Raw genomic sequence first — 16,143 nt, forward strand, 5'->3', positions numbered from 1 at the left:
CGGTGCGCGGGGCCGGCCGGGCCGCGGCGCCGCGGCACGATGGTTCCGCCGCCTCCCGCAGAGAGGCCGCTGCTGCCGCGGGCGCTGCCGGCGCCTCCCCGGCTGCCGCGGGCGGCCCCGCCGCCGGCCCGGCGTGTCATGCCCCGCCGCGCCGCCGCTGCCGCCTCCCGCGGCGAGGGCGCGCCGCCGCGGCCCCCGCCCCCGGGGCCGGGCGGAGCCAGCGCCGCGCCGAGGCACGCCGGGCCCCTGGGCCGGGCCGGCTCGGCGGGGCCGCCGGTGAGCGGGCGGCAGCCCCGCCGCCGCCATGAAGAGCTGCCAGGTCAGTGCGCCCCGCCGGCCTCCGCCACCGGGGCCCGGCCGCCTCCCCGCGCGAGGCCCTGGCCCCCGCGCTCCGGGGGGCGGGCGGGGGCGGCGGAGCCTGGGCTCGGCCCGCGGCGGGGCTGGGGGGAGCCGCTGGCTCCGGCCGTGTGCGCGGAGGCCGCGCCGGGCCGGGCCGCGGGGCAGCAGCGGGGCGCGCAGCGCTGGTCACCGCAGCCCGAGCGCGGGCGGGCCCGCACCGTGCTGGGGCGGCCGGCGGCACCGGCGCGCAGGCTGCGGGCGCCGGGGAGCCGAGCACCCAGGCGTTGAAAGCGCGCGAGTTAGCGGCCTCGAGGGCATGGCGTAGGAAACACGTCCCGCTGGAGCGAGTCTGGGACCCGGCCGAGGCCCCGCGTAGGCACAGGAAGGGAACTGACTCGCAGCACACCAAGGAGAACCGACAGTAAAAGGTTTAGAGGTGCTAGTCTGAGGAGGATCTGGTTTTTTTATTTCCTTTAGCAGACTTATGTAAGAGCACCTTAATCTAGATTAACAAAAACAAGTGAACATACCAGCACCTATACCAGTTTTCAAAGTCATGATTAAACACGGCAGCACAGCTATGAAAAAATATTTCAGAAGAGCCCAGAATATCTATATTAACTTGTTCCTACTGTAGGCTATAGTTTTGTTAGAAAATAAGATAAAATTATTATTACATTAATAACATTATTCAAAGTTTTACAAATAAAATTCTACCAAAACTAGGCCAGTCCGCATGATATTGAATGCATTTTTATCCTCATGTTGAAGTGTACTTTACCTTGTATTAACAGCTTTCAAAGGTCTCTTCTAGTCAAAAGTAAAGCGACTGAAAAAAAGCCCTTTAAGACTAGTTTACTCTGATTAAGGCTGAAATAGCAGTAACGCCTGCAGAAATACTGTGTCATTCAAATGATAAGGGATCTTCTGAGACTGAAACCACCACACTTGCCCCAAACCTATAAAAATTAAAAATGGGGAAGAAGTAGAGATTTTTCTTCCTTTTTCCTTTGCTAAAATATTGAGAGAGTATAATACAAAAGGCCAGTGTCATTTGTGAACTTCAGTAACTTAAAATTATTCACATAAATTACAATCCCTGAGGAAAAAGACACATCTGTGGAAAAGGGTCAGCTCTGTGGGGCTTGTGGGAGGTGCATGCCTGGAGATTTTGTTGTTTTATCACGGTCTGGTTTAGCACCTTTTGTGGCACAGTACATTCAGAAACAGTTTTGGACCCATGACAAAGGATGAGCAGCTGTGCCTTATCTACTACTAATTAGGAGGGGATATGGCTTTGTAACTAGGGGCTGGTGGATTATGTCACCACCACCAAAAAGAATGAAATACTGCACAGTGATCCAGATGTGTAACCATAATATGAGATTAAACCAGACACTTGACAGTTAATTTAACTTTACAGAAATACCAAACAAACCTACATCCCCTTAGGAAAAAGGACATGCCAATCAGGTAAAATAAAAAAAAAAAAGCTCTTAAATTATAGTGCTGAGTGTACTAGTAAGGGGACAAATCGGCTTTTAATGCTGAGGTATGGAAAAACATGTATATACAGATTGACATCTTTCATGTTTTACTAAGTGTTGTTTTCACTGCAGTTGACTGCATCCAGCTGAAAGTGCCAGTCATCCAGCAGCTGTACCACTGGGACTGTGGGCTAGCCTGCTCCAGGATGGTACTGCAGTAAGTAACAGTTTTGGCTTCAAGGGGTTGAAAATCCCATCCCATGGGAGAGGGATATCAGAAATCAGTGTCCAGGGAGAAAGGATGTGCGGAAACAGCTGTAACTTCACAGTCTCGTGAGAGCATATAGTCTCAGGTACCCTTGGAGGATTACTGCTGCCAGGGTCTAGCACAGCTCTTCAGCAAGAACAAGGGAAAATACAAACTAGGACAAATTTTAAGACTTTTTGAATAATTAACTGCTTTGATTGATGTCAGATATCTGACTAGCACTGAGTAAGATCTTTGCAGGTCAGCATGCTTAAGCTAATAAAAAGTTATCCCTCTTTCCTGTTATAATTTGGAACTAGCATTTACCACGGCAATTCACTTGATTCCATTCTGCGTGTTTTCAAGTGACTGGTAGGTTTATCCCACATTTATGAGTATATATTGCCCCTGTCCCGTCGAGCTTCTGCTCTGTAGGGTGCAGGGTTTCTGTTCCAGGAGTAGTTTTAACTTCAAGGCTATGCACTGTATTGCCCTTTTTTTTTTTTTTTTTTTCCTTTAAACTAGTAGCTGTCCTGCTGAACTCCTCTTTCCTTCCACAGAGGAACATGAGCTTAGGTGCAGGAGAAATACCTATTTAGATGTCCACTTATTAGATATGAAGCAGAAGATTTTCATTTCTCTCCATCCCTACTGCCAAGACGTTAGTCCGTGTGCTGGTAATTTCCCATCTTGACTACTGTAACCTCTGCCTCTTCATTCCCTCTACCCTCGTTGCCATTCCAGTCTGTCCAAAAGTCAGCTTCGAAGATTAATCTTCTTACCCTGCTGATCTGACCTTGTTTGCCCTGCTTCCTCAATTCCAGTCTTTTCTTTTTTGCATTTATTTTCATGTTTCTGACTTCCAGAATTCTCTGTAACTGCCTTTCCCCAGCCCTTTGCAACCTGACCTAAGCTTCCTCCTCACTTTATCTGCTCCTTTGCTGCCTTTTGTACCATCAGTGCCTAAGAATATTCCTTTGAATATTTACCAACTGCCTTTACAGTCCACCTATTCTGTGAAGCAAGTTTTAGTCTTTAACAGTTTGCTATTATGTTGCTGTTACGTATATTTAGATTGTAACCCCTTCAGAATAAGAGTTCTGTACTTTCTCAGTATAGCTTACCTGTTGTACAGCATCCTGTATAATTTTAGCACTATAAAACCATTGAGATATCTGTACATTTCCAATAAAAAGTCAACAATAAAGCCAGTTACATATTCCCTATTCCCTTCCCTTCCTTTAAATGTGGGCTCATTTGTGGGTTGTTTTTTGATTATTTCTTAGCCAGTCCCGTTGTTTCAGTTCTTCCGTCCTGTGATGTGGAGGCTTGGGCTACTGCACACACTTTGCTTCTCCTAAGATCTGTGCTTCCCTTCCCCTACCTTTTTTAATGCCCTAGGTACCTGAATCATTTGGACAATGATGAATTTCAGAAAGCCATCCAGGAACTCCAGTTAACAAAGAGCATCTGGACCATTGACCTGGCTTACCTAATGCGGCACTTTGGTGTTAAGCATAAATTTTGCACCCAGACGCTGGGAGTGGACAAGGGCTACAAAAACCAGGTTAGCATTCTTATTCACTGGGAAATAGCAAGAAGTTTTAAAAGTGAGCCCTGTATGTCATGCTATAAAAGCTTTGCTGTGTTACTGACAATTAACCACAGTTGCTATAAAGAAGATTTGCCTATTGCCAAAACTGGCCATGAATCAGTTCTCAAGGCGAGGCTAGATATGATCCCAGGTATTTTCCATCTTTGATTCCATAATATGAATTTTAAAGAAAAGTTTTCATTTAGTGTTCAAGAAAGGTTCCAGCCTATTTGACAGCCTTGGAGACTGAAGCCCTCTATTTATCTACAGAACAGGTACAGACAGCCTGGGCAGCGGCAGTGCTAGCTTCCACACTTCCCCCACCACCGTGCCTCAACCTTGACCTGGAGGAACCACCTTTAGAGGTGAGAGGGGAACTCAGTCTCCATGTCCATTCAGAGCTTGGCCTCTTCAAGATCGCCAACAAGGGAGCCAGTGAGTGCCTATACTGGCAGTAGCTTTTCTGATGCAGGCTCCTGCCCAGTACAAACCAGACCAACTTCCTTCATGTAGGCAGCTGACTAGCCACTGGATGGAGATTATAACAACAACTGACCAGGAGTGTATTTGAACTGATGATTTAGAGCAGGAAATCTTATCCTATTATCAGTGAACTAAGGGAGAGACCTCTTATCCCATAACTAGATCTTTAACTTATGCAGTAGGGATTAACCAGATTAACTAGGGTAAACTTCATCCTAGTTCATAGTTCTCTTCCCCCCACAGTCATTCTACAGGAAGCACTTTGACACAGAAGAGAATCGAGTGAATCAGCTCTTTGCACAAGCCAAAGCCTGCAAGGTGCTGGTGGAGAAGTGGTAAGCTTATTGTTTTCTCTCCTTTTTCTTTGGAGATGGTGGGCCTGATGCTTTTCTTCGAATCAAGTTAAACTGGCATAAGACAGACTGAAATCAGATCCTGAGCCTTTTTGTGAATCAGTCTTTTTACTATGTCTGTCTCAAAAGAGGGGATATCAAGATTAAATAATGATGTTTGAGGAAAAACAGTCATGAAACCAAGTGGTAAGTGATTTGAAATTGCTGACAAGAGTTGACTATTATTTAAATTTTGAATTTGATTTTCCATTAAGATAACCCAGTAGGGAGTGCCTACAGTGCTCTAATGGGTCACCGATAAGTACTGTTGTCATTGGAATGAAGGATAATGCTATGTGGACACACCACCCATTGTTCCCAGCTGCTGTGCAAACATTATAGATCTGTTCCGAGACAGAGAGGCAAAGGAAAAGCAGGCATGTGAGCTTCTGCCCAGGGAAGCAAGAAATGATAAGAGATATCCCTAGAGAAGAACTGCAAACCCAGGAGAAGGGGAAAAATTGCAAAATTGTTTCACAACCTATAGCTAATAGTAATGGGGAATAACTAAGCATCCATGTTCAGCTCAATTTGCATCCCTTTTTTATAGTAGAGCTGGATTTGGACTTCTGTTTTCAAAGTGGACGAATGATTAGGAGTAAGACGAGAGGAGAGGGGCACAGTGCAGCCACAATACTACTTGAATGCTGCAATGCACCTTGCATTTACAGAATCATTAGCGTCCTTTTAACTTAGTCTGTACAGCACCATCTGTTTACCTAGAGCTGTGACCAGAGAGAAGGCACAGTCAGGCCCTCTTTCTTTAGAAATCTTAAGATGGTGGCCTTGGTCTAGGCAGGGAGAGAGTTCATACTCACTGTTCAGGCTGGGCCATCAGAGAAGAGAAGCAACACTGGAAAAGATTAAAAAGCACATCAATTCAGTCAGGCACACAGCCTCAACATCTGGAACCTGTCCAAGGAATGAGTTCCAATGCATATGGAATATACCATCTGCCTCAATAAAGGACAGCTGTAACAGATGAGATTATAGATTATGTTTGGTTAATATTCATTCTCTGTAGGAGGTAGTGTAGAAATATATCATTAAAAGAATAGAGAATCAGGTAGCCCAAACTTACAGCTGGGAGAGATACATAATCCTGTGTAACAGAAGCAAATTTGGGCACACATTAAATTGGTTAGTGAGTATAAGATCTTTAACCACTCAGCCAATAAAGATTTGGTGCTTCAGATACAAGTGGTTTTTGTTCTTGTTGTTGTGGGTTTTTTTGTTTTTTTGATTGTTTTTTTTTAAGAGCAGGAGGGAAGACTCATTTTTGATTTTCCCACAACAGAAATCTCTCAGTTATTGAATGAGTTGCCAGCTCTTTTAATATTCTTCTCCAGGGCATCTAATACATTCTGAGATTACATTTATATTATTGCAGAATCCAGAGCTGTTGCTCTGCACTTCAGTGGCAGCAATGGGATTAAAAGCCCTTAAATGACATAGGTTTTGTCTCCTACAAAGCCTTTAGGATTTAACAACAAAGAGCTGTACCTGTCATGTGTAATCACACCAGCTGCATGCATAAATACTGTCCATCATCACACACTTTACTGAATACTAGCATCTTTCCTAAACTGTTAATAAACATGTGTTGATTTTTTTTCTGCAGCACAGTAACTGTTCAAGACATCCAGAAACATCTGTCCCAAGGTCACATAGCCATCGTCCTAGTGAATGCAGTTCTGTTACTGTGTGATCTTTGCTCAAGTCCTGTCAAATACTGCTGCTTCCTCCCCATCGGGCAGAAGTGCTTCTGCAGGAATCATGACTACCAGGGCCATTTCATCGTGTTGTGTGGCTACAACAAAGCCTCAGGGAGTATTTACTACAACAACCCAGCCTATGCTGACCGTGAGTAGCTGAGTCCTGCTTCCTTCTGGTGGCTTCTCAGCCAGTAATACAGAGCCAGCTGGACGTCCTGTAACAGTATGCATGTATTTCACGCATCACTAACCAGCTGGTCAGAAGTTGTTTTGCCACATTCATTGATTTTGTGCAGAGCGCTGCTTTTGAGGTGAGAACTACTCAAATGAGTAAAGCTGATAGGTCTAGTCCACGTATGAATTGTTACTTTTCTTTGTAGAAGCTGCTAGGGCCAGTGTAAGAGCCCTTCCATAGGCATATTCTGCTGACTGACTTTTTACTAATATTTTCTTCCTCCTCAACAGGAACATGCAGCACCAGCGTCAGTAACTTTGAGGAAGCCAGGACAAGTTACGGCACAGATGAGGATATTCTCTTTATCTACACAGACAGCTGACATCCACATCTGATACTTCCAGTCATTTCTGGTGCAGCCTGCATGGCAGCTGGCTGCTTGTCTCAGGACTCCCCCTGCAGAGACCTTGCTTCTGAATTGCAGTGGGATCTTAAACAAGGGAGGCTTTATAGACATTGATAGGACTATATTGCAATGCTGTCTTCACCTTTTTATTCCTGATGAAATATCTGATTTTGCAATATATGTCACACATTTTTTCCCATTTTTAATAGTGCATATTTGACAGCAGTTTTAAAATGCAGGCCCAGAGTCTGTTGGCTTTAAGATTATTTTCAAATTAAACACATGAAGAAAAGCAACAAATCTGTGGACTTAAACACTTGGGAATACATGCATAGGTTTAGGTAAACAAAACCAGGAAAAATAGCAAATACCTGTTTCTCTCTCTCTTTCAAAGCATCAAGGGCTGATCTTCATTCTAAATCTAGGTATTTGAAGTTCAGCAGGATATTGTGGAAGGAAAAAATATTAGCTTAAGCCAGCAAAGCATTTTCACCATTTAGAAGTGGCTTATCAACACTGTCTACATTGTGGGAATGAAACACATTTCCTGAAGGAAATTTCCCATTTATTAAATTCACCTTACACAGTTTTAGCGTTTATGTCACTGAATTAAGTTTTAAAGTGTAGCTATTGGTACTGTTCCCTTGCACTACATACTTAGTCTCTTTTTTGGCCAACTCCTCTAGGAATGATGGCCCAGAGCTCTGTATTATCCCAGAAGTTTAAGCGAGGACATTTTATTTGGACTTAGGAGTCTTTATGGGTCTTTGCAAGAACTTCTGTACGTTATGCCACCTACCTGTGCCAGTTTTTACAGTATCCAGTCTAAATACAAACTTTAAACTGATTAAACAAATACAGAAAATGATCATCCACACACTAATGGTATACATTTTATGAGTAATTTTTAAACACCTGACAGAAGAGACTGGACTGTAACTAAAAGCCTGAATTGCAATTTGAGGCCAAACTTTGCTGTTGATATTAATTTAGTGACCTTGTAAGAAGAGCTAAAACTACTGAAAAAACAGGGAAGACAGACTTTTCTTGGCTGAAGTAAAGAGGCAGGAACTCAGATTTTCTAGCTCTTCTTACACTACAGCTGTGTTTGGATTAAACTGCAGTTACTCACTGTGTTCAGACATTTTCGAGTTAAATTACTAGATAGCAGCCCATTCATAATCCTTTCATGTATTACTTTGGTTTACTTACTTTGAAGAGGAGCACTGTAAAGTGTAGGAAATACTCACCTAGTTCAGACTTACCCATCACAATTTCCTATGTCTTTATCTCCAGTCCTGCCTATGTTAAAGCGGGTAGAAAAATAAATACTAAATTAAAGCTAACAAAATTTTGTTACAGATCACACACCTTTGGCATGGTTTTAAGAACAACACTCTGTGGAATAACAGCAAAGAGACATTGCCAGTTAGTGGTGAAGATAATAAATAAGAATCTCTACTTCCAGCATGATAGAAAGATAATATTTGTAAGAGAAAACATTTTCTTCTGTCAGTTGTTGACTTACTGAAAAGTACCTGAGAAGGAGGTAAAAAGGCTAAAAAAAATAGGCGTTTAAAATGCAGCAGCCTTTAAAAAGTTTTGACAAAAAGTACGTGACAGGAAATTTATTGCATATCTGATTCTGCTTATTGTTGTCTAAGTTGGAATACATTCTGGAACTTGTACATGCCAAGATGAGTAAGAATTAAAGTGTGAGTTGTGAGCAGTAGAGCCAGTACACTAGTGCCATCAGTAGAATCCCAGAAAGAGATTCAAGATCCAAAACCTATCATAGCTAATGCCTTCTGACTCCCCCAAAATAAGCCACCAGCACACTACTGATTTGGGAAATTGTATGTCCAAGTCCAACTTCATGATGTTTGATTTAGAGAGATTGTATTAGCTATGTTACTCATTAACAGGTGTGTAAACTACAGGCTGATAGGCTACTCCGTTAACCCATGCACTTTCAGTCAGTTAATTTATTCAATACCATTAAACTGCCACAAGGTTTATTTTTAGAGTGAGCTTGGTTTAGCTAAATAAAACAATTCTTACAAAAGGCTTATAACTGATGTTTAGCCTCTTACTGGATTCAGTTATCCAAATGTAAATCTTGAACTGTACAAAAAACATGAACTGGAGGACATGCTAAATGGTCTGAAATGCACACATGGGTGTAACATTATTGACTGTTAAGCATTTGGTACCCAGGGTTCAAATAGTTCAACAGAAGTGAAAGATAAAAAGCTGTTTAAGCTAATAAAGACAAAATTAAGAGTTCCACCCACCGCAACAGCATTTCTTATGGCCAGATGGAAAATAGTTATGAAAGATGAAAATGGAAGGGAGAGAAAGAAGCCAACTAAAAAGAAAACTGAGTTTTTACATGACACAAATTCAGATTAAAAGGAAGCTCACTGAGCAAATATTCAGAACACTGACATTTTCTGAAACTGTTTTCCATGACAAGATTGCTTATGAAAATAACTCATTCTGAGAATGTTTTGTCTGCCATTTCATTTCCTTCATTATGTCCACAGCAAAGAAAGGGATATTTTACATGCAGGGATTTTATACATAAATATATTTTTTATTTGTAATTAAGCCATTCTCAATAAAGGTTTAAAGTAGCAGATAACCCTGTAGCATAATGTAGCAGCTGCATTTATTAACTGGTTTACTATGCAAAAATGTTGAAAGATCTTTAGAGGAAGTGTTATATACTAAGATAGAAGTGACACAGCTGAAATTGTAATTTGGAATTCTTTAAAGAGTTTAAATATTTATTTCAGCTATAAATTCATAGTTGTTAGGCTGTAAATTGTATTCCTTATGCACTTCCTAAACACCTACCAGATCACTTGAAGTAAACAAAGCAAAATTTCAAGACATGCTATAAACTCAAAGTAGCCCATATATTGTTGTTATCTACGTACGACAGCTATTCTGTGTATTCCACAACCACTGAGTATCACAACAGAGTGCAGCCCCTGGGAAGTGGTTTTCATAACCCATTCTGAGCTGATCCCTAATAGTATCTCTGTGACTTCCTGTTTACAATGAAAAGCATGCAATTGCCCCAGCCTAGTCTAAGCTGTTTAGCCAGTGTTTGTATTTTGTCTCGCAACATAGCGCTGAGCTTCTGGAGATGTTAAAAGCATCTCTCTCCAGCACTACTTCTGGACCCTGAAAAAGCCCTTCAAAGGCACTGTTTGCAATTGTGATTGTAATAGGTAGGGTAAAGGGAAATAAAAAGACCAAAGTGGTCTTGCTTTATATATGGAAGCATGTGGGTGGAGAGTAAAAACTGGGAAGCAGAAGTAAGTAGACATACACTATGCAATACATTTAAAAGCTTAGTTAAATAGTTTAATCTCCTCTGAAGTCATCCTTTCCATCAAACTATATATCCTGTACGCAGTACTGGAAAAAATTCACCATAATTTTGTATTCATGTATTGTTCACTTGTTAAATTTCTAGTAAAGAACAACTGAAGATCGGAAACATTAGTGTAAATGACCAAAAAAAACCCCAAAAAACAAAAGAAACAGGAAGCCATTTTAAATTATTTTACTTAACACAGTTTTGAATGCTATTATTTAAAAGCTGGTTACAAGAAATTAAAATGACAACACTAAAATAGCAATTTATAATCCACAATAAATCTTTCATCCAATAGTACGTTTTAATTTGATTGTGTTGAAACGATCCCTTCTAGGACTTACTCTTTGATTACATTGGGTGTAAAATCAGGCTGGACTGCATCACTGAGCTCTTCTGCATACATTTCATATCTACCAGTCATCTGGAAAAGAAAATCATTGCTTAAATTCTGGTTTTGAGCTATGAAAGTACTTCAGTAGAAAATACTGATGTCCATCATTTTTTGATATAGGCGTATTATTTAATTGCCCAAACAGTAAAATAATTCACTCAATATGTAGGATCCCCAGTGCCTTAGCACAAACTATTATACTTTCACAGAACTCAGCTTGTGTTGCCTAAAACTGTACTTTTACCTTCAAAACAGTAGAAGTGCATTTCTACTCTAAACAGTGAAAGTTTAAAATGAACACCTTCCTGTCTAGCAATTCTCCTTTGTGAGCAGTCATGTTTGCCAACTAATTACTTAAAACTATTCTGATTATCCTAGATAGCCGGAAGCTGAACGTGAAAGCTGGATTTTCTCTCTTGTATATCAACAAAATTCTCTTTTAAATCAGTTATGCCAATGAAGGCAAAGGATTGTACTTGTAATTAAGTCTTCATATTATCTCCTTGGAGATGTATTGTCTGTGCTGTTGAGATCCCACTCTGTGGGGTGAATGGTTTGTATTCCACAAGTAGTTTCCTACGCTCTTGAGAATAAGTGATGAACCCTGCTGCCAGCAACAGGTTTGCATAGGTGTCATTGAGGGTATTTGGGCTGCAGCTACTTTATCCATTAATAGTACAAAATATTATCATTGCTTTGTGGTGTTAAAGTAAGCTAAGAAGCTGAATTATAGCTATCTTCTTCCTAAGGGCACAGTCTGCAACACCGACTCTGTGAGGGGTGAACTGCTCTTTCTTACCAGAGTAAATTTTAAATTGTAATGAGGACAATTTGTAAACTATTCTGCTGCTGCTGCTAAGTTTAGCGAGAACATTCTTCTAGTGTCCTCTTCAAGTGCCACTGGATGCAAATAGGAGGTATTGGAGCAGGTTAAATAGGTGACTACTTGCTATCAAGTTTTTTCTCCAGTGGGTAAATTACAACTTCATACTTCCCCACAACCCTGATATCAAGAACGACCTCTGTCTTGGCCACAAATGACAAAAAAAGGAAATAAATATTCCCTGTCATATAAACAAAAGCCACAGCAATCTAAACCATCCACACAAAACTGTAATGTGCTGAAAGCACAAGACTTCAAGACAACAAAAATAAACAGAATTTTATGCAAAATAGCTAATGGTCAGTTTTGCTTGTACTGTTTGTTTTTCCTATTCAATACAATTGCTTTTGTTTGGATACCCCTACTAAGCTGTTACAAGCAATGCTCCATCTGCTTCCTGACACACTACCTACCTCTACATTCTGCAAAAAGGACCTCAGATTTCAGCAGTAAGACAATATTAAATGCCAGCCTGTCTTAAAGAACAAGGGATCTCTTGGTGGAATTTAAGTACATTATGTCAATAACCTTATACTTACAAGCACTGCAAAACCCAAATGCAATTCTGCATAGACAAAGACCTAAAATTATTTTTTGTCTTTAGTCCCCATATATTGTTTAGCAGCATTAACAAAGAAATTCAACTTTAGCTAGGAAATGACCATGTCCTAGTTTTCATTAAAAAGTTTATTCAGCATTTCAAACTTTTATTTGTTTATCAAATTAAAACCGGAACATATTAAACATTGCTCAATATTATAATGCACAAAGTTGTTCCAGATAAATTAGTTCTATGAAAGAAGTGTCTCTGGAGTAACATTATGTGCAGAATTTAAGACTCCTTAAAAATGACTGATTATTTTAAATACTAGCAATATCACTGAAGAACCTACATATATTGTGATAGTTGCTAGCCAGGAGCTTTAGCCTTTTTACTTTTTGTTAGGATTCAAATCTCATGTTGATTTTAATAGTGGATAGGAAAGAGTTCTAGACTCTAGCAGTATTAAGGGCTAGAATTAAAGACCTGTATCCACAGAAGAATTCAAGGTGTTTTCTTCATCAGTATAGCCTATTAGAGAAGTTGTCTTCTCTTTTCTCCTTTTGCTTGTTCCTTGCCTTTGTTGTACCAGAACAATGTTTGTGGGGCCTGCTGAAAACTTGACCAGATTGAAAGAAGAAAATAGTTTTGGGTTTTTTAAAAATCTGCATCTTCACTAAACCAGTATATAATACAGCCCCCCCGCTATTTGTACTAGCACAACCAAAGGGTTAACAAACTGCAGTGCTGAAGTGACAACTTCTTAAAGCAAGACTTCTGAACGCTGAAGAAATTGTATCAAATTACACCCTCAGGAAAGATGATACAAATTAGTTTTGGCTAAGAATTAAGGAGAGGGGAAAAAAAAAAAAAAAAGGTTAAACTTTGTTAAAGCCCTTTGGAGAGGCTTGCAGTCACCTAAATCTGGTTTAGCTTAATTCTAAAGTGAGTTAGGATGCTTCAGAGATGAATGTAGATGGTTCTTCTCTTTGTGGCTTCAACATGTCATCAAATTCAGGAAGTTAACTGCAAGAAGTTTCATTCAGAAAGTTCCTATAAGCAAAATGATTTAAGATTTTGGGGGTTTGGATTTTTTTTTTTAATAAATTCCACAAAAACTGACAAGTAATGCCTATCGGTGTATAAAGAACTGCCATATTAGGTCAGACCTAAGGTGGTTCATAGCTCAGCAGTAAATGGCTTAGGAACAGAATATGAGAAAACCACATACAAAATGACACTTCCCCTACTGGTCCTGCAAGTTTCTGGCAATCAGCACTTAGGGACCAAAGGCCAAGTTTTTCATTTAAAAGTTATTGTCCTAGCTTCCATGAATGTGCCTATCCATTTGTGCCTTTGACCTCAAGAAAATCCTGTTAAATTAGTTCCACAATTTAAGCTTTGGATTGCTGAACAAAGGCTTCCTTTTAGCTGTTGTAGCATTATATGATCATTATGAAAACTGTTTGTTCTAATATCATATGTAAGCTGGTCTTAAAAATGGGCTGTTTCTTTATAATCAGGCTTACCTTAAAATTCCATTTGTCACTGACTTGTCTGCAAAGATTTAGATCCATCTCTACCACCAGAAGTCCATCCTGAGTGCGAGACAGTCCTGGGGTTCTACTGCCATCTGGTGCAGCCACGTAACTTGAGCCATAAAAATGGCCCAAGTCATGGTGCGCTTAAAGAAATTTTTAAAAAGCATATAATGCCATCCTCAAATACATATACAACTTAACATGCATTTTCTCATAAAACTTGGTTCACAACTTCATTTGGTAGTTCACTCACTGTACTTTAAGCAAGACACTAACCTGAAGAGTCACAGCATGATTCTAAGGTGACTGTAGTTTTAACTATTTGTTACCTTTCATTCACAGTACAGCTTTCACAAATATCAAAAACTGAAAAAAATTACTGTATTGGCTTTTAACTTATGCATTAATTTGCTTTCTCATTACTGAGTCTGCATCTAAGTAAAAGCTTTGCTTCCATTTTTATTTATTTAGAATTTAAATGAATGCCAATCGTCATATTTTTCCAGAACAGCTGAAAGATGCACACATTCAATTTTCAAAGCAAGATCAGAAGTGAAAACACTGGGATTTGAAGCAGGTAAAAATCTTACTTAAAACTGCACAATTCTTAATTGTGCCAAAAAATCAGCCACATCTGTTATATTACTAAGCAATGGACGTTGCTGACCTTTTTGCTCCAAAACTGACTTAGCTCCAAAACTAGCTAAGAAAAAGGCTCAGACCCACACCTGATAAGCCAGAGGCAGTCATGGTTGTCACCAAATTATTGTGTTCCAACACACGACTGATGGAGCTTTTCACCTCATGACAGTGTGGTTCACAGTCTCATACTCCTCTTGAATTGCCAACTAAATAATTTGTCAAATAGCAGAGCATGCACTTTCTTAGCTTTCAGAACTTTTTTTTTCTTCAGGTATATGAAGAATAACAACGATGTCATACACTGTCTTTTCTTTCTTCTTACTTACGAATTACAGTTGGGGTTTGTTTTTGCCTGTGATATTCCCAACCAGCCCTTTTTTAAAGCTCACAAGCAACAGAATAAAGTTAGCCAAGAAAATTACTCCAAGGAAAACCCTGCTAGGTATTTCAAATTTTCACTGGTCAGTTGACTCAGATGTTACCATTAAGTCTTTTTATCCATTCAAAAAATTTCCTTTGGCCTCCAGCAGAACTGTGAAACAGGGAAAAGTGGTTTGGCTGAGGATACTGAATAGTGATAATGTATCATTTTAATTCAAACTCATAGCTCACGCACTCTCCATAGAGGATACAGGCTAAATTATTAAGGGTTTGTGGTTCTCCAGTTCTTCCCACACTCCTCTTCAGTGACTAAGACCAACCAGTTTTTCCACCGTTCACTTGGAATCAGTGGCTCAGCTAAAAGCAGTCATAGGAAAACATGCAATACCAAATCTCAATGAGTTAAGCGAGGCGTGCATTACCAGTGATGGAAAAAACCCTCTGATTTGTTTTGCTGCAGCCATTTACATTCATGTACTAATCAGCCAAACTCACTCTGTATTGAAGATAAATATCTGCCTTCCAACACAAACTACATATAGAACAGGAATTACAATTAGAGAAATGTGACTGCCTACAGGCCTTGAAACAGGGCGTGAGATGACAAGACATGAGTCTGTAGAAAGAACACCATCAATCTTTGGTAGCCATTTTCATCTGCAGTGTCACATAGCTCAGTGTACCTACCAGACACACACATGATATAGATGTACAATTACTATTTTAAATAAACCTTTGTATAAGGAACTCAGTAACTCATATGGATGCCTGGAACAGGAACTCACATCTCACCAGCCCCTGCCCAAAGTGAATAACAATAATCCTTGATAAACAAATTCATGACTGATATTAATGTTAACAATCTTAAACCTATATATGAACTATGTCATGCATGTATCATGCATGTACTGACAACCCAGGTGAAATTTGTGGGATGTCTGTCTTCCCGTCCTATGAGACTACATAGACTTGAAGACTTTTAGCCCCCTGGAAGTATACATAACTTCCAGTGACCACACACCATCATATCACAACTTTTTATAGCAAGTGCTTATTCTCTCCAGGCTACATAGCAGCAGTCCTGATTAAGGCAGGCATTAGCTATCATAGCTGCCATGGAACAGACACAGGTAGGAAAGCTATCATTTCTTCAGGAATTCCCTGTGAACAATTATTAGCAATGTGATTTCTGAACATACCTTTTCCACCATCTCCAGAGGTAAACGCATTTTTGTAGTATTCCTGCAAAATAAAAGGAATCCATAGGTGGCAGTATAATTCCATTTCATTCAAGAAATCCTTACTAGTCTATCACATTTAATATAGAAGTTTATTTAAATCTATTAAGACTTTTCTGGCCTATTATGAATGCTGTCTAAAGAAGGGAGTCATTGGAGGGGTCTGTTTTCTAGATTCACATTAGGGACTATTCTGCTAGGATCTTATGATGGACTAGGCTGGAAAATAAGATCTTTTTGTACGACTGCCTGTTATTCATACATGTGGGGAACATGCCTCCTAACAATTTTGCAAAG

General features: G+C 40.1%; 2 protein-coding genes across 2 annotated transcripts in view; one reads left to right on the plus strand and one right to left on the minus strand.

Annotated features, from left to right (window-relative positions):
• Window positions 1-39: 39 nt before the first annotated feature.
• GUCD1 (guanylyl cyclase domain containing 1) lies at window positions 40-9,489 on the plus strand. The gene is made up of 6 exons (XM_064522213.1): window positions 40-319; window positions 1,959-2,043; window positions 3,475-3,640; window positions 4,394-4,485; window positions 6,164-6,405; window positions 6,723-9,489. The coding sequence occupies exons 1-6, from the start codon at window positions 40-42 to the stop codon at window positions 6,812-6,814; spliced, it is 957 nt and encodes a 318-aa protein (XP_064378283.1). The 3' UTR covers window positions 6,815-9,489.
• Window positions 9,490-10,400: 911 nt separating this feature from the next.
• Window positions 10,401-16,143, minus strand: part of UPB1 (beta-ureidopropionase 1) — an 18,996-nt gene continuing 13,253 nt past the window's right edge. The window contains exons 8-10 of the mRNA XM_026119104.2: window positions 15,808-15,850; window positions 13,574-13,728; window positions 10,401-10,650 (exon numbers count right to left, since the gene is read on the minus strand). Of these exons, the coding sequence (XP_025974889.1) occupies window positions 10,567-10,650; window positions 13,574-13,728; window positions 15,808-15,850 (282 nt within the window). The 3' untranslated portion in view covers window positions 10,401-10,566. The remainder of the gene's footprint in view (window positions 10,651-13,573; window positions 13,729-15,807; window positions 15,851-16,143) is intronic.

Source organism: Dromaius novaehollandiae, chromosome 17 (assembly GCF_036370855.1).
Source record: "Dromaius novaehollandiae isolate bDroNov1 chromosome 17, bDroNov1.hap1, whole genome shotgun sequence".
Taxonomy (NCBI): domain Eukaryota; kingdom Metazoa; phylum Chordata; class Aves; order Casuariiformes; family Dromaiidae; genus Dromaius; species Dromaius novaehollandiae.